Source organism: Balaenoptera musculus, chromosome 10 (genome assembly GCF_009873245.2).
Source record: "Balaenoptera musculus isolate JJ_BM4_2016_0621 chromosome 10, mBalMus1.pri.v3, whole genome shotgun sequence".
NCBI lineage: Eukaryota > Metazoa > Chordata > Mammalia > Artiodactyla > Balaenopteridae > Balaenoptera > Balaenoptera musculus.
Window position 1 is genome coordinate 45,265,978 of NC_045794.1, and position 24,273 is coordinate 45,290,250.

The 24,273-nt window shown below is 41.7% G+C and overlaps 1 protein-coding gene across 3 annotated transcripts; it reads left to right on the forward strand.

Moving 5' to 3' along the window:
• Nucleotides 1–263: 263 nt before the first annotated feature.
• On the forward strand, nt 264–24,216 carry LOC118902700 (17-beta-hydroxysteroid dehydrogenase type 6). Of its 3 annotated transcripts, none has more exons than XM_036867327.1 (5): nt 264–309; nt 14,477–14,803; nt 16,949–17,207; nt 20,917–21,080; nt 23,544–24,216. In XM_036867327.1, the coding sequence occupies exons 2-5, from the start codon at nt 14,491–14,493 to the stop codon at nt 23,759–23,761; spliced, it is 954 nt and encodes a 317-aa protein (XP_036723222.1). In that variant the 5' UTR covers nt 264–309; nt 14,477–14,490; the 3' UTR covers nt 23,762–24,216. The 3 variants fall into 3 exon arrangements, with proteins under 3 accessions (XP_036723222.1, XP_036723221.1, XP_036723220.1); XM_036867326.1 differs by lacking the exon at nt 264–309 and adding an exon at nt 1,460–1,538; XM_036867325.1 differs by lacking the exon at nt 264–309 and adding an exon at nt 2,139–2,433.
• Nucleotides 24,217–24,273: the final 57 nt, after the last annotated feature.

A 24,273-nucleotide genomic window follows, 5' to 3' on the forward strand; every position in this document is an offset into this window, starting at 1 on the left:
CCCCGCCCCCTGACTCCAGCAGAGGCTCCAACTTACTCAGAGGATGGGGGCTTTCTACTTTTAATTTTGGCTGTAACAGATCTGATTCTCCAGTTGAGCAAGAATGACACTGGTGAGAACTGTGGGCTTGGCACAAAGGCGTGGAGCAGCCTGGACTCTGACCACAAGAGGGCGGTGTTGTGAAGGAGGTGAGGAAGCGGTGGTGGGGGGGGCGGGTGGGCAGCGTGGGGGAAAGGAAAGGAACCCTGCCCAGTGGGGATTCATGAAGTCCTCTGAAGTCTCCAGGACGGGACTCTTCCTGAGCAAATGGTGTGTGTTTTGGGTTGGGGTAAGATCTGTTTGGAGAAAGGTTTTTTTAATAAATTTATTTATTTATTTATTTTGGCTCTGTTGGGTCAGGTCTTCGTTGCTGCGTGGACTTTCTCTAGTTGCGGCGAGCGGTGGCTTCTCGTTGCAGAGCACGGGCTCTAGGCGTGCGGGCTTCAGTAGTTGTGGCACGTAGGCTCAGTAGTTGCGGCACACGGGCTTAGTTGCTCTGCAGCATGTGGGATCTTCCCGGACCAGGGCTTGAACCCGTGTCCCCTGAATTGGCAGGCGAATTCTTAACCACTGCACCACCAGGGAAGTCCCGAGAGAGATCTTTTTTTTCCTTTTTAATTAATTAATTAATTAATTAATTAATTAATTAATTAATTTATGGCTGTGTTGGGTCTTTGTTTCTGTGCGAGGGCTTTCTCTAGTTGTGGCAAGCGGGGGCCACTCCTCATCGCGGTGCGCGGGCCTCTCACCGTCGCGGCCTCTCTTGTTGCGGAGCACAGGCTCCAGACGCGCAGGCTCAGTAATTGTGGCTCACGGGCCTAGTTGCTCCGCAGCATGTGGGATCTTCTCAGACCAGGGCTCAAACCTGTGTCCCCTGCATTGGCAGGCAGACTCAACCACTGCGCCACCAGGGAAGCCCCGAGAGAGATCTTTTTAAAAAAATTTTTTTTTAAGTTAAACTAAATTTTTTTTAAAGATCTTGATTATGGTTTTTAATTTTCTTAAAAGACCCTTCAACTTTGATTTCTGAAAGAAATTTCATTGCCATTGTGTTCTCTGCTTTTTTGATCTTTATTCTTTCGGAGTTTGAGAAAGTATTGTTTAGAAGTTGAGAGTGATTTTATACTTATAAATAGGACCCCCTGGGTATGCTCTGTAAATTGGAATTCCTGGCAGTGTGGAAAACCAGCTCTTTTATGGTAATGCGGGAAGCTGTGGGGTAAGTTTGTGAACTTTTGGGTAAGCAAAAGCGGCCTTATATAATTAAGTCCTGAGAACTGTGTTACTGAAGCTCTGTGGTCTAGTTTGTGTCCTGCCCTAACCCTACCCCCATCTCCTACTGTGAGCAAGCTCTTTGCAGTGGGAGTGGCGAAATTGTTTTTTCTTTCTTTTTTTTAACCCACGTGACCAGTAAACAAGGGTTTAATAGTCCCATTATTCCTTCTCACTTGTTACATTTCTAATCCTGTGGAGAACAGAGAAGAAGTAAAATTCCAAAGGTAGGTGAAATCTGATGTACATTCCCAAACAAGAATTCCTCAGGTAACATTTTTCCTTTCTCTTTGTGGAATCTCATATACTGATATGAAATGAAGTATGATATATATATATGTGTGTATATATACATTTACTATATTTCATATATATCATATTTCATATATGTGTGTGTGTATATATATATATATTTATGCCAGTACAAGGCATCAGCTGCTGGAGTATTTGCTAATTTTTTCCGCCTTGGCAGAGGGATTGAGTCAGCTTTTGGGGTGAGACTGAGGTTGGAAAATCTGTTAAGTTTTATGCTTGGACAATGTAGCATCTTCAAAAAGAGTTTGAGGTAACTTATAGTAAAAGACATATATACAAAAAAGTTATTAAAATGCAAATGGAAACATAAAAAGAAATAGAAAATCAAAGTGATGAAAGAGGAGAGCAGAAAAATTGCTGTCTACAAGGACTAATAGAATTACTGTGATTGAACATTAAATTTGGCCTTAAACTTCTAATATGCAGAACTAGATAATTTTAAAATAATCAATAGTATACTATGTACTTAGAAAAGACAAAATCTTTCCTGGTACTAAATGTATGACAGGATTTATCATGTGGGATCTTGCACAGTGTATAGATGCACAGTGTTCTTGATAAGAATTTTATAACAAACACAGAAGTGATTTTCTTCACACTGTTTCTTTTCTTCTTCTCTTTTTAATCAAAGCGGTGTTTTTATTTTTCTAGTTTGAGTTGAGAACACACAGGTGGATGGTTCAATGAATTTTCACAAAATTAGTACTTCTGTTACAGCCACACAGGTCAAGTAATAGAACATTATGAGCACTGTAAACAACCCACTAATACCTTTCTCAATCGTGGACCCCTACCTCCTCCCCAAAGGTAACCAGTAATCTTTTGTAGCAACCTAGATTAGTTTTGTCTCTTTAAGACTTTGTGTAGATGGAATAATGTAGTATGTGTTCTTTTGTGTCACAATATTATGTTTATGAGATTCATTCATGTAATTGTGTGTAGCTATAGTTTGTTTTTGTCACCGTATAGCATTCCGTTACATGAACATATCTCAACTTATTTATCCATTCTACTCTTTGTGCATGTTTGGGTTGTTTCCAGCTTTTGGCTATCACAAATAATGCTGCTGCAAACCCATCTTATGGTGTACATATTTTGTTGTTGTTGTTAAATACCTAAAATGGAATCTATGGGTATAGAGAAGGTGGATCTTCAGTAGATAATGACAAACTGTTTTTTTCAAATTGATTGAATAAATTTACTCTTTCAATAGCAGTGCTTGATTGTTCTTGCCAACACTTGATATTGTCAACCTTTTTCAGTTAAAACATTATGGTGGGTGCATAGTGGCATCTAACTGTGATAAACAATTGTTGGCTTGAGTATGTCAACTGAAAGAAAAACACACAATGTAAGAGCTGTGAGTTGAATTTATTCAAGGTCTTACTGAGGACTATAGCCTGGGACTAGAGCCTCTCAGATAGCTCTGAGGAACTGCTCCAAAGGGGTAGGGGGAGAAACCAGGATATGTATGATTTTGGCTAGGGAATGTGTGTAGTCAAGCATACATCTTGGTAAAAGGTTACTACTAATCATGAGGATCAGATATCTTAGTTAATGATTTTAGTGCTTTTCTCTGTATGAGAAGATGCAAGAATCTGGGTTCATTAAAATTTTCCCCCCCTAAGATATCTCTGTCTATCTAAGGCGTCTGTTTTTCCAAAGCATAGAGTGCCTTATCACATTTTTCATCCTGAATTCTTTTCAGGGTGTACTGCCGGTCAGTGACTGCAGAGGCTAATGACTTGATCCTTGTAGAACTGGATGGTGGGCTACATTCTTTGTTTTAAAGTAACACCTAGTCTGTATGCCCAATGTGAGAACAAAGAATGTCACGATGGATCTATCGGTCCATGAATCCATGTGCTGTTTATAGACTCACTCTTAGGATCAGTGACTAGACAGATTGGAGCTTACAGACAAGCCCAGGTCTGAAGATTTAAAAGAAGGGAATAAAAGCTATTCTTTACTTTGCCATGTGCTATAGTGCGGAGAGAGAAGTCCTCTGCTTGAGACTGAAGAAAGTCAGGGTGAACCAGTATGGCCCAACGTCGTGATAAAAAGCAGATAGAAATGACTAAGGATGTTGCTATACCTGGAGTTGCACATATTGTGAAAAAGTGGAAGTGGTAGGGCTCAGGGATAAAGGCCCAGAATGGCAATAATAAAACAACAACCACCAAAATAATACTAATAATATCTAACAATTACATAGTGCTTTACACGCGTTAACTCATTTAACTCTCCCAACAAATCACTGAAGGGTTCTTTTCCCATTTTGAAGATGAGCACACAGGTAGAGAGGTTAATTCACTTGCCCAAGGCCACACAACAAGTAAATGGTAAAGCCTGATTTGAACCCAAGTAATGTGGCTTCAGAATCCATGCTCATATTTCTGTGTTATCCACAAAGTCAGGGTTGGGGGCAGGGGAACTCATGCAGAGAGATTCTTGGAAAGGAATAAAAGGAAAAGTAGCCAAGTAGTCTCATTGGTATCATAACAGACTCCAAAAAAATTGTTCTGAGAAATGGAATATGTTCTGCACTGTTGCTGAAGAGGAAAATCATGGAAGCCTGAAACACCTCCAGGTTTGGATATGAGAGTCTTCAGCACATCCCAAGCACAATGACTAGGTGGGGAAGCCCAGTTTAGCAGAGAGCCTAAAGCACTGAGGATTGCCAATCTCCCTAGGCCTTTACCTTGGTTTTCCCTTTCATTTTCACACCTGTGTCAGGTCTTTATGGTTGCTCTACTGAGAGACAGATGACATAGTATCATGGCTAGTTTCTGTTGGGTTTCCAGGTTGTAGAGAAACCAATCAGAGGTAGTAGTCAATATTAACATTTCTAATATCGGTGCCAATGGGTTGTGACCCTATGTTCACCCCAGATTCCAAGGCAACCAGAGAGGTCAATCCATGGGGCCCCAAACCTTCCTGCTTCCTCCCTGGGGCCCTGTCACTGACCAAGACCTGGGCTGGTGAGGATGGGATCTGGAGACTGATGATGGGGAAGGAGGAACAAAGAAGGGACACCCTGGTGGGTGCTTAGGCAGAGATTAAACCATCTCTACTTCCTCCTGGAGCCCCTGGACACTTCCTACTTCTCCACACCTTTTTATACCTTTCTTTCCTCTTCCCCTAGACTCTCCTTTTTTCCCCCATACTTACATCGCCCCATCCACAAAAATAAATACCCTTCCCTTGGAGAAGAGCTCACTTTGCTAAGTGGGGAGAGCAGAAAGGGAATCTCAGGCTGGGGGATGGCCAGATGACCTCTATAGTTCATCGTAGATAGTCCCAGGATGAAGTCTCCAAGACAGAATGGGCCAATGACTTCACTGTTGGTAAAGAAAAGTCTCAGGGGAAACACCTACAGAGTCATGTTTGGATTTGAGCATCTTCATCCCAAGGAGGTGGCTCAGTGAAGACACCTGCTAAGCAGAGCTCAGCTCTCAGGATTGCGCATCTCTCTGAGGCTTCTCTCAGGCTTTCCCTTTCTTTCTCCCAGCCTCCTTCAGGTTGTTCTAGTTGTTCAGCCTCAGGACTGATGACACAGGTGGATTTTCCCCCTCTTCTTTGCAAACAGCCATTCTAACATGAAATGATAGGTTTGATTTGCATTTCCCTGGTGATTAGTGATGTTGAGCATCTTTTCATGTACCTGTTGGTCATTTATATGACTTCTTTGGAAAAATGTCCATTCAGATCCTCTGCCTATTTTTTTTTTTTTAAAGATCTTATGTGGCCAATTTACTAGTTTTTATTTATTTATTTATTTATTTATGGCTGTGTTGGGTCTTCGTTTCTGTGCGAGGGCTTTCTCTAGTTGCGGCAAGTAGGGGCCACTCTTCATCGCGGTGCATGGGCCTCTCACTATCGCGGCCTCTCTTGTTGCGGAGCACAGGCTCCAAACGCGCAGGCTCAGTACTTGTGGCTCACGGGCCTAGTTGCTCTGCGGCATGTGGGATCTTCCCAGACCAGGGCTCGAACCCGTGTCCCCTGCATTGGCAGGCAGATTCTCAACCACTGCGCCACCAGGGAAGCCCCTCTCTGCCTATTTTTTAATTGGATTTTTTTTTTTGCTATTGAGTTTTATGAGTTCCTTATATATTTTGGATATTAACTCCTTAACAGATATATGGTTTGCAGATATTTTCTCTCATTCTATAGGTTGCCTTTTCATTTCGTTGATTGTTTCTTTTGTTGTGCAGAAACTTTCTAGTTTGATGTCCCACTTATTTTTGCCTTTATTGCTTTTGCTTTTGGTATCATATCCAAAAACATTGTTGCCAAGACCAATGTCAGGGAATTTTCCCCTGTGTTTTCTTTTAGGAGTTTTATGGTTTCAGGTGTTACATTTAAGTCTTTAATCCATTTTGAGTTAATTTCTGTGAGTGGTGAAAATAGGGTCCAATTTCCTTCTTTTACGTGTGAACATTCCACCACCATTTATTGAGGAGATAATCCTTTCCCCACTGGCTTCTTTATCAGATACTAGTTGACCATATATGTGTGGGTTTATTTCTGGGCTCTTGATTCTGTTCCATTGGTCAATGTGTCTATTTTTATGCCAGTACTATATTGCTTTGATTACTGTAGCTTTGTAGTATAGTTTGAATTCAGGAATTGTGACGTCTCCAGCTTTATTCTTCTTTCTCAGAATTGCATTAGTTGTTCAGGGTCTCTTGTGGTTCCATAAGAATTTTAGGATTGTTTTTTCTATTTCTGTGAAAAATGCCATTGGAATTTTGATAGGGATCATATTGAATCTGTAGATGGTTTGGGTAGTATGGACATTTAACAATATGAATTCTTGGGACTTCCTTGGTGACACAGTGGTTAAGAATCCACCTGCCAACGCATGGGACATGGGTTCAAGCCCTGGTCCGGAAAGATCCCACATGCCAGGGAGCAACTAAGCCCGTGTGCCACAACTACTGAGCCTGCGCTGTAGAGCCCATGAGCCACAACTACTGAAGCCCGCGCTCCTAGAGCCCGTGCTCCACAACAAGAGTAACCCCCGCTCACTGCAACTAGAGAAAAGCCCACGTGCAGCAACGAAGATCCAATGCAGCCAAAAATAAATAAATAAATAAATAAAATTAAAAGAAAAAAACCAAAAAAGTAATATGAATTGCTCTGATTTATGAATATGGGGTATCTTTCCATTTGTTTGTGTCTTCTACAGTTTCTTTAGTCAAGTCTTGTAGTTTTCAGTGTATAGTTCTTTCACCTCCTTGGTTAAATTATTCCTAAGTATTTTATTGTTTTTGATACTATGGTAAATAGAATTTTTCTTTTTCTTTTTCAGATAGTTCATTGTTAGTGTATAGAAATGCAACTGATTTTTTCTGTGTTTCTTTTTTTTAATGCTGAAACTTTACTGAATTTTTCATTAGTTCTAACAGTTTTTTGTGGAGTGTTTAGCATTTTCTATATACAAGACCATATTATCTGCAAATGGAGACAATTTTACTTCTTCCTTTCTGATTTGGATGCCTTTTATTCTTTCTCATGCCTGATTGCTCTAGCTAGGGCTTCTAGTACTACATTGAATAGGACTGGTGAGAGTGGGCACCTTGTCTTGTTCCTGATCTTAGAGGAAAAAGCCTTCAGTCTTTCACCATTGAGTATGATGTTAGCTGTGGGCTTGTCATATATGGCCTTTATTATGTTGAAGCATGTTCCTTGTATACCCAATTTGTTGAGAGTTTTCATCCTGAAAGGATGTTGAATTTTGTCAAATGCTTTTTCTGCATCTATTGAGATGATCATATGATTTTAATCTTTCATTCTGTTAATGTGCTATATCACATTTATTGATACATTCTTGTGTATATTCAACCATCCTTGCATCTCAGGGATTTGAAACTGGGAATTTTCCTAGGACTATCCCATCTAATTACTAGGTCCTAGGACATCTGCCTCTTGCATATTTCAAATTCTTCCCTTCCTGCTCATACCTGTTTCATGTTCAACTCTTCTGCCTCCTGTCTGTCTTTGCTCAGATGTTGCTTTCTCAGTGAGGCCTACTCTGATCACCATATTTAATGCTGCAAACTGCCCCCCCTTCAGCCCTCTTGATCCCCCTTACTCTGCTCTTTTTCTTTTTTTTGGTTGTGAGGTGTGGCATGGGGGATCTTAGTTCCCTGACCTGGGATCGAACCCATGCCCCCTGAAGTGGAAGCGTGGAGTCTTACCCACTGGACCGCCAGGGAAGTCCCTGCTTTTTTTCTTTTTTCCAAAGTGCATACCCTCTTATAACATATTTATTATGTCTATTTTATTTATTTAAAAACTTTGAGGTGTAATTCACTCATACAATTCACCCATTTAAAGTATACAATTCATTAGCTCTTAGTATATTCACAGAATTGTGTGACCATCACTACAATCAATTTTAGAACATTTTCATTACTCCCAAAAGAACTCCCTTACACTTTAGCAGTCACCCTCCCTATTTTCCCCCAACTACCCCAATCCAGTCCTAGGCAACCACTCACCTACTTTCGGTTTCTATAGGTTTGCCTATGCTGGAAATTTCATATAAATTGAATCATACAGTATGTGATCTTTTTCAACTAAGCATAATGTTTTCAAGGTTCCAGTGCAGCTATACCATTTTACGTTGCCATCAGCAGTATATGAGTGGTCAGCACCTAACAGTGCCTGACACATAGTGGGTGCTCAAAAAATGTTGATTGAATGCATAAATGACAAAATTCAGGACACAATCTACATTCTTTTTTATTTTTTATTTTTGGGTGCGTTGGGTCTTCATCACACAGGCTTTCTCTGGTTGTGGCGAGCGGGGGCTACTCTTCGTTGTGGTGCGCAGGCTTCTCATTGAGGTGGCTTCTCTTGTTGCAGAGCACGGGCTCTAGGCACGTGAGCTTCACTAGTTGTGGCACGTGGGCTCAGTAGTTGTGGCTTGTGGGCTCTAGAGCGCAGACTCAGTAGTTGTGGCGCACGGGCTTAGTTGCTCCGTGACATGTGGGATCTTCCCGGACCAGGGATTGAACCCGTGTCCCCAGCATTGGCAGGCGTACTCTAAACCACTGTGCCACCAGGGAAGTCCTACATTCTTTGGTATGCCAACCAAGGGCTTTCATGATCAGGCCCCTACCTGTCTTTCCAGCATCACCTCTTGCTACTCCATGGCATATAGCCTTATAAACCTCTGTGCCGTCTCCCATCCTGTTCCTGCTGCCTGAGGTTTGCTTCTCTTCATTCTGCTTAGTGCGCTGAGCTTCTGTTCACCTCTAATGCTACCTCTTCCATGACACCTTAGGCAAAAATAAGCACTTTCTCTTGCTGTCCTTTCCACATTTTCTTAATAATTTATTTCTATTTTTATATGCCCCACTAGCTCTGTGAGCTCCTTGAGGGTAGGCACTAGGTTACACTCATCTCTGTATTCTCAGCACTTACCCAGAATTTGGTGCAGATTTGATATTTAATAACTGCTTGTTTCAGTGAACGAGCAGAGGAAATAGCAAGAGCAAAGCCCTAGAGGCCAAAATACACTGGCAGGTTTGAGAAGCAGTGAGTTTCCTAACTAGACTGCAAGCTGACATTTGTGAGATGGACTATAGTGGAGGGCCTAGAAGCATCTGGTGAGGAGTTTATCCTGTATTTGGTGGACCACTGGGGACTGCTGAAAGGGAATGGCATGACAGGGCTTGAGAAAAATTCATCCAACAGTGGTGTGTAGAATGAACTGGAAATGGGGAGATAATTTAGGAGGCTTTAGGCCAGGTAAGAAGAGTGAAGGTAAAAACCAAGGTAGAATGTAAGGAAGAGCAGAGATGTAAGAGATAATATTAAAGAATCTCTAGGGTTTGGAACGTGACTGAATATGAAGAGTGAGGAAGATGGAGGAACCAAAGACTAGTCAAAGGCTTTGTACCGGGTACCAGGCAGAATGGCCAGGGTGAGTAAGCACAGTCTTGGCTTACACTTGCTTCTCTGTGTCTTCGTGAAGTTAGACACTTTCTAAATATCTATAGAGAAGGAAAAAATTTGTAGAAACACTTACTATGAATTATATTATACTTGCTACTTTCAAGAAAAAGAAAAATAATGCAGGAAATAAAATGGTGATGTACAGCCATAGTTGATCAATTGGGTACAGTGGCACTGTTTTCTGAATATATATTAAAAACAAACAGGCTCTTCCAGAAGTGGTAACTGTTTATTCAGTTCAGCTATATACTGGACCAAAGCCCTGAAGTAGGTGCTGTGTATAAAGATGAATCGGTCACAGAACTACCCCAGGAGTACCAGTCTAGTTGGAGAGATGAGCTACACAGAAGAGGTATGAATAGATTGTTATGGGAGAGCAGACCTGCTGTTGATAATTCAGAGATGGCCTTATATGGAGGAAGTGTGATTTGCTGAGTCTTGCAGGACAGGTAGTATACTGACATGCATAGATGAGCAAGAAGGGCATTTCAGGCAAAGGGAATGGTGAGACCACAGATCTGGAGCATGGAAAGAGCAGAGCATGAATAAATGGAGAGCAGCAGGCTGTTTGGTTTGGATGGAACATAGGCCATGTGAGTGGGAGGAGCGGGAGATAAGGTTGAGGCCCAATCATGGATTAAGATGATTTAGATTTTATTTAGTAGGTTGGATGCTTTTCAGGTAGTGACATCAACAGAGCTGTGCTTTAGGAAAATTAACCAGACAGCACCATGTGGAGGAGAGGGGAAGGGACTGACACTGTGGGGATGGTGAGAAGGCTTCTATGATAGGCCAAGCAAGAGGTACTGAATGTTGAAGGCTTGAACAATGGATGTGGCCATAGGAATGAAGGGGAGGGGACAGGTGCTCCAGATACTAGAGAGCTAGACTCTACAGCCTCGTCTCCTGAGGGAATGCATGGGGCAATGAAGAGGAAGTGTCAGAGCCTTAAGACTAAAAAGTAATACAAATAGAAATTGGGAATACTGGAGGAGAAACAGTTTTAGGAGAAAATATGATGTGTTCTATCTCGGATATATTGAGTTTCTGGCTACACAGCTGGCTGGAGAGTACTTAAGGAAATTAGAAATACAGGACAGAACCTCAGAAAATGGTCAGGTCAAGGGATATAGATATTTGAAATAGTCAAGGCATAGTCAAGTCATATCTCCAGGTATTTGATTAATGTTCACTTTTGGCTCACGTTTTGGGATTCTGCCTGGCCTGGCATATTTCTCCTGCAGGATTAGTCTTCTTGCTCTGTGATGGTTGAATAGTAATACCTAGAGAGGCTGTGGGTTCCAAGCTTCTTCCTAATGGGGGAAATGGATTTTCATCTTTGACTGGCATCAGGAAATTACCCTTTTAGTCAGTAAACAGGCAGGATGAAGCTCTCACTGTTACTGCAGTGCACCAGAGAATGACAGTTGGACAGGACAGAGGCAGCTGGCTAGAGAACACAGAGCTCTCAGATTGGAGAGAGCAGAAAGCTTGGGGGAGGGGAGAGAATAGGGAGGAGGGGGGAGGGGGAAAAGGAGAGAAAGAGAAGAGGAGGGAGGGAGTATTAAATGTCTCTATCCACTCTTTTCCCCCCTTCACTGCCTCCTCTAATTTTATTCCCCTATACCCTTAACAATTCTGGACCCAATTACAACAAGCAATTCTCTGCAACACCAGCTAGGTGTTCCACAATTCAACTCAGTTCTGACACTAACTACCAGGAGACAGCATCAGATTCCATAGGTTAAGGGTTCAGTCCTACAAGACTACCCTCTTCACCCCTCACTTCAGACACCAGTTGCAAGCCCAGATTATCATCTGTGCTTCTGACGGACTGGCTATAGATTGGAGGATCCAACGACCCCATCCTTGGGTTCGATTAATTTGCTAGAGTGGCTAACAGAACTCACAGAAACATTTTACTTATCTGACTACTAGTTTATTAAAAAAGCATACAACTCAGGAGCAGCCAGATGGAAGAGATGCTTAGGGCAAGTTATGGGGAAAGGGCGCAGAGCTTCCATGCTCTCTCCAAGTACACCACTTTCCCTGAATCTCCATATGTTCACCTGGAAGCTCTCTGAACCCTGTTCTTTTTGGTTTTGATGAGGCTTCATTACTTAGGCATAATTGATTTAAATCATTAGCCATTAGTGATTAAACTCAATCTCCAGTCCCTCTCCTCTCCCTGGAGGTGGGACTGAAAGTTCTAACCAGTTCGGCCCAGTGTGGGACTCTACTGGCAGTCTTTGCTCAAGGACCCTCATCAGCCTAGCTGAGACTTTCTCAGGGCTGAACTGTAGTTAAAGTTTCTTCCTTTTAATTCCTTCTTTCTTCTCTCTCTTCTTTCAGAGGTGTCAGACATGTATTGGCACCTATTCCTGCACTTTACCCCTTTATTCTCTATAGGTTGTTTCCCTCAATGAGTCCCTTGCATGTCTAGTTCTGTCTTGGCATCTGAACCAACACACAGGGATATTGACAGGACCTGCCTTATGGGGCTGTTGTGAGAATTCAGTAAGTTAATATATGTGAAATGCTTAGAACAGGGCCTGATACACAGCAAGTGCTATGCAAGCGTTAGCTGCTTTTGTTGTTATTTTATTATGCTTTAGATCTCAAGTTATATTTTACTCTCACTAGGAAACTTCTCAGATCTCCCTGGACTGGCTTGGAAGCTTCTCCTGAATGCTCCAACAGCATCCTGCCCTTACTTCTATTATGGTTGGCCCTCCATATCTACGAGTTTTGCACCTGCAGATTCAACCATCCACAGATCAAAAATATTAGAAAAAAAATTTCCAGAAAGTTCCAAAAGGCAAAACTTGAATTTGCTGCATGCCAGCAACTATTTACATAGCATTTACATTGTTTTTATAACTAATTATCGATACATAGCATTTACATTGTGTTTACGACTATTCCATAACACTTAGATTGAATTAGGTATTATAAGTAATCTAGAGATGATTTAAAGTGTACGGGAGGATGTTCATAGGTTATATGCAAATACTATGCCATTTTACATAAGGGATGTAAACATCTTCAGATTTTGGTATCTGTGAAGGGTCCTGTAACCAGTCCTCTGTGGATACCAAGGGACGACTGTATATTGCATTGTTTTCTTGTCAGTCTTTACACTTAGACTGTGAATTCAATGAATAATGGAACTTGTTTTGTTCACTATGTGTATCAGTGCCTAACATCATGTCTGACTCATAGTAGATGTTGAATTGATGTTTGTTGAATGAAAATGATGGTTCAGTGGAGGCTTAACAGATGAGTATTATTTGTCAAGTGGATGAGAGCTGGGAAAGAAGGAATTGTAGAGAGAGTTGTATACTGAGGCATGAAAAGCCTGTACTGTGTGGAGTACTGCAAGGTGCTTGTTATGACTAAAGAGTAGGGTACAAAAGAGGTGTGGTAAAAGAGAAAGCTAAGAAGGAAATCAAGGGCCAGAGCACTGGGAAGACCTTAAAGCCAAGCTAAGGTAGGCATTGTGTAGGCCTTATGATGTCCTACTGGGCTCACACCCATCTTTGACCTCTACCTATGACTTTATGAGTCATATGTTAGTTCAGCCAACAACTATAGATTGCCCCAAATGGTGCATGTTTCTCTAGAACTACATATAGAAAGGTAGGCATCTCTGAACACTCATTTCAATAATGCACCTGATTGGTCTATATTTACAAACTGCTTTGGCTGCAATGTCTCACCCAAACTGCTGGGTCTCTTAACTAATCTCTTTGCCTTCATCCCACCCCTTCCTGTTTAATCCAACCTCCACTACCACTGTGAGACAGATCTTTCTAAAGCTAAATCTGGACATCTTAGTCTTCAGTTTAATACCTTCTAATGGCACACCCTTGTTGCCTCTAAGATAACATCCAGATTCCTTAGTGTGACCCACAGGACCCTTCCTAGTCTGGCCCTTCACTACCTCATCTTCCATTTCTTCCTCTGTGTGCTCTCTGCATCACCTGAACTTCTCGTAGGTATCAGGAAGTTTTATGCTGCTCACCACTCCATTCATGTACACACTATTGCTGCCTGGAATGTCCTTTTATCCTTGTCCTCTTTTTTTTTTTTTTTAGAATTTTATTTATTTTTTTGTACAGCAGGTTCTTATTAGTTATCCATTTTATACATATTAGTGTATATATGTCAATCCCAATCCCCCAATTCATCACACCACCACCCGCCCCGCCACCCACCTTGTCCACTTTTTGAACTCTTAACTATTTTATTGGAAGTAGTTCCAAAATCACTGCCTCTGTGAATCTGTTTCTAACCTTGCAGGCAGTGGGTCACCCTCCTTTATAGTCTCATTAGACTGTATATACTTTTGTTTGGCACCTACCACATTGCAGTGCATTTGTTTGGTTACTTCCCTGACTTCCCCCTCTAGACTATGGCTAGAGGGTAGGACCAAGTATTAGGTAATACAGAGTCCCAGCACTTAGTGCAATGCCTGGCACATAGTCAATACTCAGTAAATACTAGTTAAAGAAAAAAGGAAGGAATAAAATGAAAGCTCTTCTTTTTCTTTTCTTTTTATAAAAAATGATTTATTTTTGGCTGCGTTGGGTCTTCGTTGCTGCGCGCGGGCTTTCTCTAGTTGCGGCAAGAGGGGGCTACTCTTGATTGCAGTGCGCAGGCTTCACATTGCAGCGGCTTCTCTTGTTGCGGAGCACGGGCTCTAGGCACACAGGCTTCAGTAGTTGTGGCACGCAGGCTCAGTAGTTGTGGCGCACAGGCTTAGTTGCTCCGCAGCATGTGGGATCTTCCTGGACCAGGGCTTGAACCCGTGTCCCTGCATTGCAGGTGGATTCTTAGCCACTGCGCCACCAGGGAAGTCCCTCTTCTTTTTCTTTTGAAGGAGGTCCCCTCACCATGTGGCTGTACCTGGCGGTCCTCGTGGGCCTGTACTACCTCCTGCGCTGGTACCGGGAGAGGCAGGTGGTGAGCCACCTCCAGGACAAGTTCGTCTTCATCACGGGCTGTGACTCAGGCTTCGGGAACCTGCTGGCCAGGCAGCTGCACCTGCGAGGCTTGAGGGTTCTGGCTGCGTGTCTGACGGAGCAGGGGGCCGAGCAGCTGAGGAACCAGACATCAGACAGGCTGGAGACAGTGACCCTGGATGTCACCAAGACTGAGAGCATCGCTGCGGCCACTGAGTGGGTGAAGGAGCGTGTGGGGGACAGAGGTATGGAGAAGTATTTTCTTCTTTCATTTACTTAGGAATGAAGATGTTAAAGTTTTATGTGTATATATATATTATATATATATAATCCCAAAAGCAGGGCTTGAAAAGCTGGCTTTGTCATTTGAAGGACAGTTGTGATCTTCTGCAGTGTTTCATTTTCTTAACAATGTTTACATTGAAAAATGAACTCAGTAGATTTGAGGCTGTTATCTCACCTTGCAAGTGGAGTATTTACAACCGCAATTCTTTATGTCTGAAGAATTTTCAAGGTGTTCTTAAGAATCTGATTCTTCTTCCCTTGGCTACTATCTAAAATATAGACATCCCTGGAAGTCAGCCTTTGGTCCTCTTCTGTTTTTAAAAAAAGTTTTCATTTTATTTTACTTTTTCTAATTAATAGACTGTATTTCTTAGAGCAGTTATAGGTTTATAGAAAAGTTGAAAAGTACAGAGTTCCCATATACAAACCCCCTCTTACAGTTTCTCCTGTTATTAATATCTTGCATGTGTAGTACATTTATTACATTGATAAACCAATATTGATACATTATCATTAACTAAAGTCCATAGTTTACATTAGGATCCACTTTGTGTTGTACGGTTCTATGGGTTTTGCCAAGTGTAAAATATCCTGTATCTACCGTTATAGTACAATATAATGTAGAATAATTTCAGTGCCCTAAAAATCCTCTGTGCTCCACCTATTCATCTCCTCTGCTCTCCCCACCTCCCCCCAAACCCTGGCAACTACGCAGCTTTTTACTGTTTCCATAGTTTTACCTTTTCCCAAATGTCATGTAGTTGGAAGCATATTGTATGTAGTCTTTTAGACTGGCTTCTTTCATTTAACAATATGCATTTAATGTCCCTCCATGTTTTCCTGTGGCTTGATAGCTCATTTCATTTTATCACTGAATAATATTCCATTGTATGTACCACAGTTTGTTTATCCATTCACTTACTGAAGGACATCTTGGTTGGTTTTAATTTTTGGCAATTATGGATAAATCCTCTTTTCTAAGTTTCACTTTCTCTGGATATTATCCAAATCCTCTTTGATCCCCTTCTTTTTCCTCCACTTGTTTTATGATTCAATAGATCCTGATAATTGGACCTCTTAAATATATACTCATCCTAGGAGTTGCAAACTAGTAATAAAATTGTTTTGTTTGGATTGAAGAATGTTGTTTTTTTTTTAAATTTACTTTAAATTAGAAAATTTACTTTAAAATATTACTCCTACCTGAGGATGTTCTTGACTCTAGAGTCAGGAGTTATGGGTAGTTATAGCCTCTGTGCTGTGCACAGTGGTTTATTTCTACTGTATTGTTATTATTATTTTTATTGTTTTCCCATCTGTTAGAGAGTGTGCTCCTTGAGGACATGGACCTCTCTTACCCATTATTGTATTTCCAGTTTCCGACATATTGTCTGGTACATGTTAAGGGCTCAACAAATGTTGAATGGACCCCAGTTACCCATAGTTTAACCTATTACCTTTTTGTCCTTGATTTCTAAATTATTTCTTCCCTGAATTCCCAACTACTTGCTGGCTTTCTCATCTGGAAATTCTGCTGGAACCTCAAACTCACCAAATCTAAAGGAGGAAGGACTCTTATTATCTCATTGCCACCAAACCTTCTTTTCTTTTTGGTCCTTGGGGCCGATTCTTCCCCCCTCCCCACAACACCAGAGCTCAAGATAGGCAGTTTTACTTTCAGTCCTTTGGAAGTCCTTTCTATCTCTATCCCTAAAGTGATAGTGTAGCCATTTAGGATTCCAGTTTAATGCAGAAAGTGTCTTTTATTAGACTCCCTACCTTAGGTGGGCCCTGGACTTCATGTCTTCTTATTGTATATGTTTTTTGATGCTATAAGTACTAAAGTTCAAACTCACACTGGTTGGCAGATTCCCTCGAATCAAAAGCTACCGTCAGGGTTCTGTTTATCCTCTCTGGATTCCTGCCTTCTCTTAGTTTTTGGCCTGACCTTCCTTTACCTTCTTAGTGATAGATGTGTTTAAGAAGATTGAAAAAATATGTTTTGTCTAGCATTTTTAGTTGTCTTCAGCAGGAAGATTGATCAAGGTAGAAGTCTGTCGTTTTTGCGTGAAACTGAACTCCTGCTTTGATTTTTATTGTTTCAGGGCTCTGGGGTCTGGTCAACAATGCAGGCACTTTTCACCCACATGGCTACACTGAGTGGCTGAAGATTGAGGCCTATATGAATACCCTCAAAGTGAACCTCATTGGTTTGATAGAGGTGACCTTGAGCATGCTTCCCTTGGTAAGGAGAGCACAGGGGAGGATTGTCAATGTCTCCAGCATTCTGGGAAGAATTGCTTTCTTTGGAGGAGTCTACTCTTCCACCAAGTATGGAGTGGAAGCCTTTTCAGATATTCTGAGGTAACTCCAAGTTAAAACAAAAGCAACTACTGAGCACTTAAATATGTCTCAGACACCATGCTAGTCACTTTCACCTACATTATCTGTTTTTTTTAATTTTTAAAATAAAAAAAAATTAATTTTTGTCTCCATTGGGTCTTCGTTGCTGCACGCAGGCTTTCTCTAGTTGCGGCGAGCGGGGGCTACTCGTCGTTGCGGTGCGCGGGCTTCTCATTGCGGTGGCTTCTCTTGTTGCGGAGCACAGGCTCTAGGCATGCAGGCTTCAGTAGTTGTGGCACGTGGGCTCAGTAGTTGTGGCTTGCGGGCTCTAGAGCGCAGGCTCAGTAGTTGTGGCGCACGGGCTTAATTGCTCCGCGGCATGTGGGATCTTCCCGGACCAGGGCTCGAACCCATGTCCCCTGCATTAGCAGGCAGATTCTCAACCACTGCGCCACCAGGGAAGCCCGGCAGGCGGATTCTTAACCACTGCACCACCAGGGAAGTCCCAGCAGGTGGATTCTTAACCACTGCGCCACCAGGGAAGCCCTCATCTGCATTATCTTATTTCATCACTTCCAAAATCTGATGTGTAAGTATTATAACTAGTCTGTTTTATACAGGAAACTGAGGCTCAGATTTTGGTATCTTTCTCAAAGTTCAGCTGCAACGACCATGATTTGGCAGACCTGTGTTTTGACCCCAAGTCTCTGTCTCCTGTCACCACATCACATTTTAACTCTCAAGATTTATCCTTAAGAAAATTTCATTTCTGAAGAGAGGATGACTGTCTTCCTTCCTCCTTAAAGTAAACCTGTCCTCGTTTCTTCACAGTGACTCTTTCTGGTGCTCATCTGCTTCTAACTAACTTTTTCCATCCCTTTACTCTGTATATCTTTTCTTTATCTAATAACTTCTTTTCTTTCTTATAGCTTCAGTTTGCCACAATCCCTAATCGCCCTGCCTCTACCTCCTGGTTTTTTAAAATACATCATTTCAGCGTCATGCCCCTCTATCAGCTGCTCCTTCTTTTTATAGTCCCCCTTATATTTTAATTTCTGAGACAGAGATTCCTACTGGCTGAGTTCATTTTTTGTGTGCCAGGTGACACCGCATGATGTGATATTTTTTGCACTTATTATGTGTCAGGCACTGTTGTGAGTACTTTCCATCTAATAAATCATTTAATTTTCATGGCAACCCAATGAGGAAGGAATTATTTTATCTTTATTGTATTGACTATACCTAGGGAAACTGAGGCACAGAGGTTCAGTAATTTGCCAAGGCCATATAGGTAATAACAGGCAGAGTCACTGTCTAGTCCTGAGAGGGGCTCCCCTCCCATCAAGTACCATTCCTGGTCCAGTCAGCTATAGACATGAGGGTGCAGTCACATGGTACAAAATAGTGCTGCACAGATTCTCCTTTAGCAGGGGCTGACTCTAGGGCAGTTTCACTTGGAAATGAGCTATAAATATTATAGGCATCATGTATTAGCTTCCTATGGCTGCTGTAATAAATTACCACAAGTAATTTATGGTGTATGGTGTCCTACAACAACACATATTTATTCCCTCACAGCTCTGGAGTCTAGAAGTCTGAAATCAGTATCACTGGGCTAAAATCAGTTGTTGACAGGGCCATGTTCCTTCCAGAGGCTCTAGGAGAGAATCCATTACTTGCCTCTTCCAGCTTCTGGTGGCCGCCAGCATTCCTTGGCTTGTGGCCACATCACTCCAATCTCTGCTTTCATGATCATGCTGCCTTCTCTTCCTCTGTTGGTCTTCAAATCTACCTCTGCCTCTCTTATAAGGATAGTTGTGATTGCATTTAGGACGCACCCAGATAATCTGGCACAGTTTTCCTATCTCAAGATCCTTAACTCAATCAAACTTGCAAAATCTTTGCCACATAAGGTAACATTTACAGGTTCCGGGGATTAGGACCTGATATCTTTGGGGGCCATTATTTAGCCTACCACATGCCATGACTGGTATATATCTAATACATTGTGCATATATTATCTGCTTAGGAAGGGAGTAGGGAAATAACCGTGGACACTACATGAGTTGTTACTATGTGGCAGGCACCTTGCCTGGCTTTCTGCCTACCCAACATCCTGTCTACTTCCACAGGGCTGCTGCCTGCTGATTTACTACCACTCATGACTCTTGGACTCCTTGACTCATTCCCAGACCAAGAGCAAAGATATGCCCTTCCAACCCTTAAATCACTAATTCCTTTAGAAAATTCCAGTTTGCCTTAATTGTGCTAAGGATAAACAGGAAAAGGAAGTTTTGTCCCACATTTGAACTGGAGTTTTAGAGGGGCTGGAGATGTTGTGGTGTGTTGGGAATGTGTGAGAAAGCTGCAAGGGGAAGTGCGATGTAGAGGACTGAAGCACCCCTGGCTTGTGTAGCCCCTCCTTCTTCCCCAGCGCACACAGGCACCTGGAGAATCATTTTCTGAAGCTCTGACTTGGAAGGTTTTAGGTTTTGGTTTGACAAGGGAGGCTTTTCCTTTAGAGCAGTGGTTCTTAACTTTTAGCATGCCTCAGAGCCAGCTGAAGGGCTTGTTCAAACAGATTATTGGTTCTCACCCCCAGAGTTTCTGACTGTAAGTTTGGACTGGGGCTCAGTAATCTGCATTTCCAACAAGCTCCCAGATGCTGATGCTGTTGAACCGGGGTCTACACTTTGAGAACCACTCATGGCTTTAGAGGCTCATGATGCTTTATGTTTTACATTCTTATGGACCATGGTTCCAAACATTTCTCCTTGACATCAGCTTGGGCTTCATCTTCTCGAGCAAGGCTGCTTGAACCTCTAGATCAGGGAGCACCCCTCATCACTGTCCCTGGAGTACTGAGAGAATACCTCTCACATGGTGCACCATGTCATCTTACTTTACTTGGTGAAGGCAGCACTTAGCACAGTGCCTGGTACATACACAGCTCCTGATAAGTATTTTTGGAACTGTTTTTTGAACTAACCCGAATATTCTGGAATGACCAATGGCCTGTAATTTTAATGCCCACATCATATTCCACTAATGGTCTCTTGCAGTCTTTGAAAACACTGTAATTTTGCACAGCCCCCTGCTCTGTGTGTGCAGTTTCTGCTGCCTGGTATTCCATTCCACCTCTTTCCTCACTGAGAAATTTCATCTTTATCCTTCGAGGCTCAACTGAAACATTTTCTCCTCACTGAAGCCTTCTCTGACTCTCTCAGAACATCTACATCCTCCTCTCTACTTATGTAGCCCCTTGAATACCTCTCCTTTAAATTCTTTTGAATTGTGTTGCAATTATTTGCTTACTTGTCAGACTCACCCACTGTGAGCTTTTTGGGGTGGTGAACAGAGTCTTAATTTACTGAGATTGTGCATGTAAAACACTTAGCACAGTAGATGCCATAAAAATGCTAATCTTCTTTATTATTCCTTATATTTTTCATATTTCCAGTGTATAGCACATGGTAGAAACTTAATGACTGTTAAATGAGTGGGTGTGGGATTGAATGGTTATGGTAGTTTGTATAATCATGTCCCAATTGTTGCATCTAGGGATGTTTAAAATTTTATTTTTTTCCTTTCCATTTCTTTATTCTTTAAAATATTCAGTAAAGGTGTTTTTATAACTATTTTTTGTTTTGTTTTATTTTTTCCCTGAGAACATTGAAATTGTGGTATCTTTCAATCAGAGGAGTTAACTTGAGGGTTTTTTTTTTCCTAGGCGTGAGCTTCAACATTTTGGGGTGAAAATCAGCATAGTTGAACCTGGCTACTTCAGAACAGGAATGACAGATATGCAGAAGTCCTCAGAGGCAGTGAAACAAGTCTGGAAAGAAGTCCCTGTGCATATTAAGGAGTCCTATGGACAGAAGTTTTTTGATACCTGTGAGCTTTTCTTTTGATGGTATAATGGATAACCTTGCATGAGAAGGGCAAAGAGGGTTGGTGGAGAATGATTGGTAGATCTTCTGAGAAAACTCCTTAAACAAAGCTTCCCAAGACAAGAGGGGTTCAGGAAGGTCCCAGTGCCTTCATGGTTGGCTTGGTGATGGCTGTTGAGGCTGAGGAAGAGGCCATATAGGCAGCCTACGGCCAGGGCCTGCCCTGCCTTGTCACCTATGAGCCTGGCCACCTGAGCACCAGGGAGGTATTACATAGTTAGAGGCATGGAGCCTCTAGAGGGTCTTGGGAGGGGGTGCCCCTCCACAGTTTGTCAGGACTGGTGTGGGAGGCCTGCTTAACTAAAGTTCAGCCTTCAATATTATCTACCCTTTGGGTAACAGCCTAGCCACAAACTCCACGTTTTATTGTGAGGGGAGGGAGGGTATATATAGGTGGGGAGAGGTAAGTGAGTTAGGACCGGATTTGCAGGGCCCTATTGGCCATTCCCAGAGGCTAGACCTCATGTGCAGGCCATGGGAGCCTTGTAGGAGTGAGATGGTTTAATTTTGTGTAAGAATGCCATTCTGATGATCTGGAGGAGGAGGCAGTTTTGGGGGAACAGGGAAGGCAGTCCTCTAAGTAGAATTAAGTCATGCACACTGTGTGGGTCTGCACCTTCCTGGGGGGAAGGGATGCATTTTCTTCACACAGAGAACTCAGCAGCTTGCCAAGGGCAAAGGGAGCAGCTCTCTTTTCCCTTTCACAAAAAGGCTCTGTGGTGGGTAGCAGTAGCCCTGTCTCTGGCTTTGGGTGATATTGCGATACAGAGAAAAGAAGAAGGGGGATGTGCAGACAGAAGAGTCCCAACCTACAACCCTGTCTTCTGGGTGCATCAGGCCTAAGAGGGTCACCATCAACAGAGGGGAGAGAAATTGGAACAAGGAAAGGCTGACAGAAAACTTCCTCAGCCTCTCAGAACTCAAGCTAGAGAACTACAGTTCCTAACATGTCAGAGGCACAGCCATTTTTCTAAGCTCTTCTCCACCTAAAGTTTTAAACTATTAGGGAATTTGTTTCCCCTTGCGAGTACATGTAGTTTGGCAATAGAAATCAAAGGAAAATAGAATTTACTAAGAAGTGACCATATGTAAAAGGAGGGATATATGTATTTCATGATTTAAGGAGTTGAAATTGTTCATATACTTGTCCATGGATCAGAATAATCTAGATCAGTGCTGTCCAACAGATATATGAGAGCCACATATGTCACCTTAAATTTTCTAGTAGCTACTTTTTAAAAAAGGAAAAGAAACAGGTTAAATAAATTTTAATAATACATTTTATTTAAGACCAATATATCTAAAATACTATCATTTCAACATTTATTATCAGTATAAAAGCTATTAATAAGATATTTTATATTCTTTTTCCCATTAGTCTTTGAAAATTGGTGTGTATTTTACACTTATAGCACATCTCAACTTGCATGCTAAATCTTCCTAGGACGTACTTCTTCTGTATTTGTATTAATACAATTTATGGTTACCAGCAGCATTATTCATAAGAGCCCCAGAGTGGAAACAATTAAAGTGTCCATCGACTGTTGAATGGGTAAACAAAATGTGGTATAGCCCTACAATGGAATATTACTTGGCAATTAAAAGAAATGAAATACTGATCCTTGCTATGACAGGATGAACCTTGAGAACATTTTGCCCCTGAAAGAAACCAGTCACAAAAGACCACAGTGTATGATTCATTTACATGAAATGTCCACAAAAGGCAAGCCATAGAGACAGAAAGTAGATTGGTGGTTGCCTAGGGCTGGGTGGGTTGTCAGGAAATGGGAGTGATTGCTAATGGGTATGGGGTTTCTTTTTGGGATGATGAAAATGTCCTAAACTTAGATTGTGGTGATGGTTGCACAACTCTGGATATACTGAAAGTCATTGATTTGTAAACTTTAAATGGATGGTTTTTATGAATGTGAATTATCTCAATAAAGATGTTAGAAAATTTCCAGTTGAAAAAGTAGATTCACATACCTGTATTGTTCCAAACATACTTAAAAGTTTTCCAATAACAGAATTGAGTTTTAAAATTAAAATTAGTTAAATTAAAAAATTCAGTTTTCAGGGAATTCCCTGGCAGTCCAGTGCTTAGGACTTGGCGCTTTCACCGCTGGGGCCCGGCTTCAGCCGCTGGTCGGGGAACTAAGATAACGCAAGCTGTGCTGCACGGCAACACCTCCCACCCCCCAAAAATTCAGTTTTCAGTCATGCTAGCTGTATTTTAAGTGCTCATTAGCTGCATGTGGCTAGTGGCTGTTATATTGGGAAGCACAGGTCTGATTGGCCTAATCCTTGTGGCAATTAAATGTAGTTAGACTTCTGTGACTGCATGCAACAGGATCTTAAAAATATAAGCAATAAGATTGCTGACCGCCATTTTTCTTTTTGTATACAGATCACGATCTCCTGAAACAAGGGATGTTGAGTTGTAGCACAAACCTGAACCTGGTTACTGACTGTATGGAACATGCCCTGACATCTGTGCATCCCCGCACTCGATACTCAGCTGGCTGGGATGCTCAGTTTTTCTTCATCCCTCTATCTTATTTACCTACATCACTGGCAGACTACATATTGACTAGATCTTGGCCCAAACCAGCCCAGGCAGTCTAAAGAAAACTGGTTGGTGGCTCTTGAAATGAAGAAGACAAAAATCTGAAATTGATTGCTAGTGTCCCAATAATCTTTATGTATCATCTATACTTTTTGTAACAATAAGCTTTCTTGCCTAAACTCATTTATCTGGCACCAGCAGAGAACCAGTAGGTTTTTATTCCAGATATCCAAAGCTTACTCCTTTAGGTGATGAATCTTTACTATTTTAACCATTTTTTGATGATAGTATTTCCAAAAGGCATCAATCTTCCTTGCCCTATTAAACAGAGTAGACTAGAAACAACTTAGCTTGTTTTGATGTTATTTTTTAATGTAAAAGAGTAGCTGTTCTGTGCTGTGATAAACTATTGCTCAGGGACTGTTGAGAAATGTGGGTCTGTTTATCCTTAACTTGAAATGGGTCTATACTTTGGTACTTTTAATAAATGTTTAATTTTGTTTTCTCCTCCCTATTTGCCAGCTGTTTTGGGATATATTTCTTCCTTATTTAAAAAGAAATGATTTTTAAT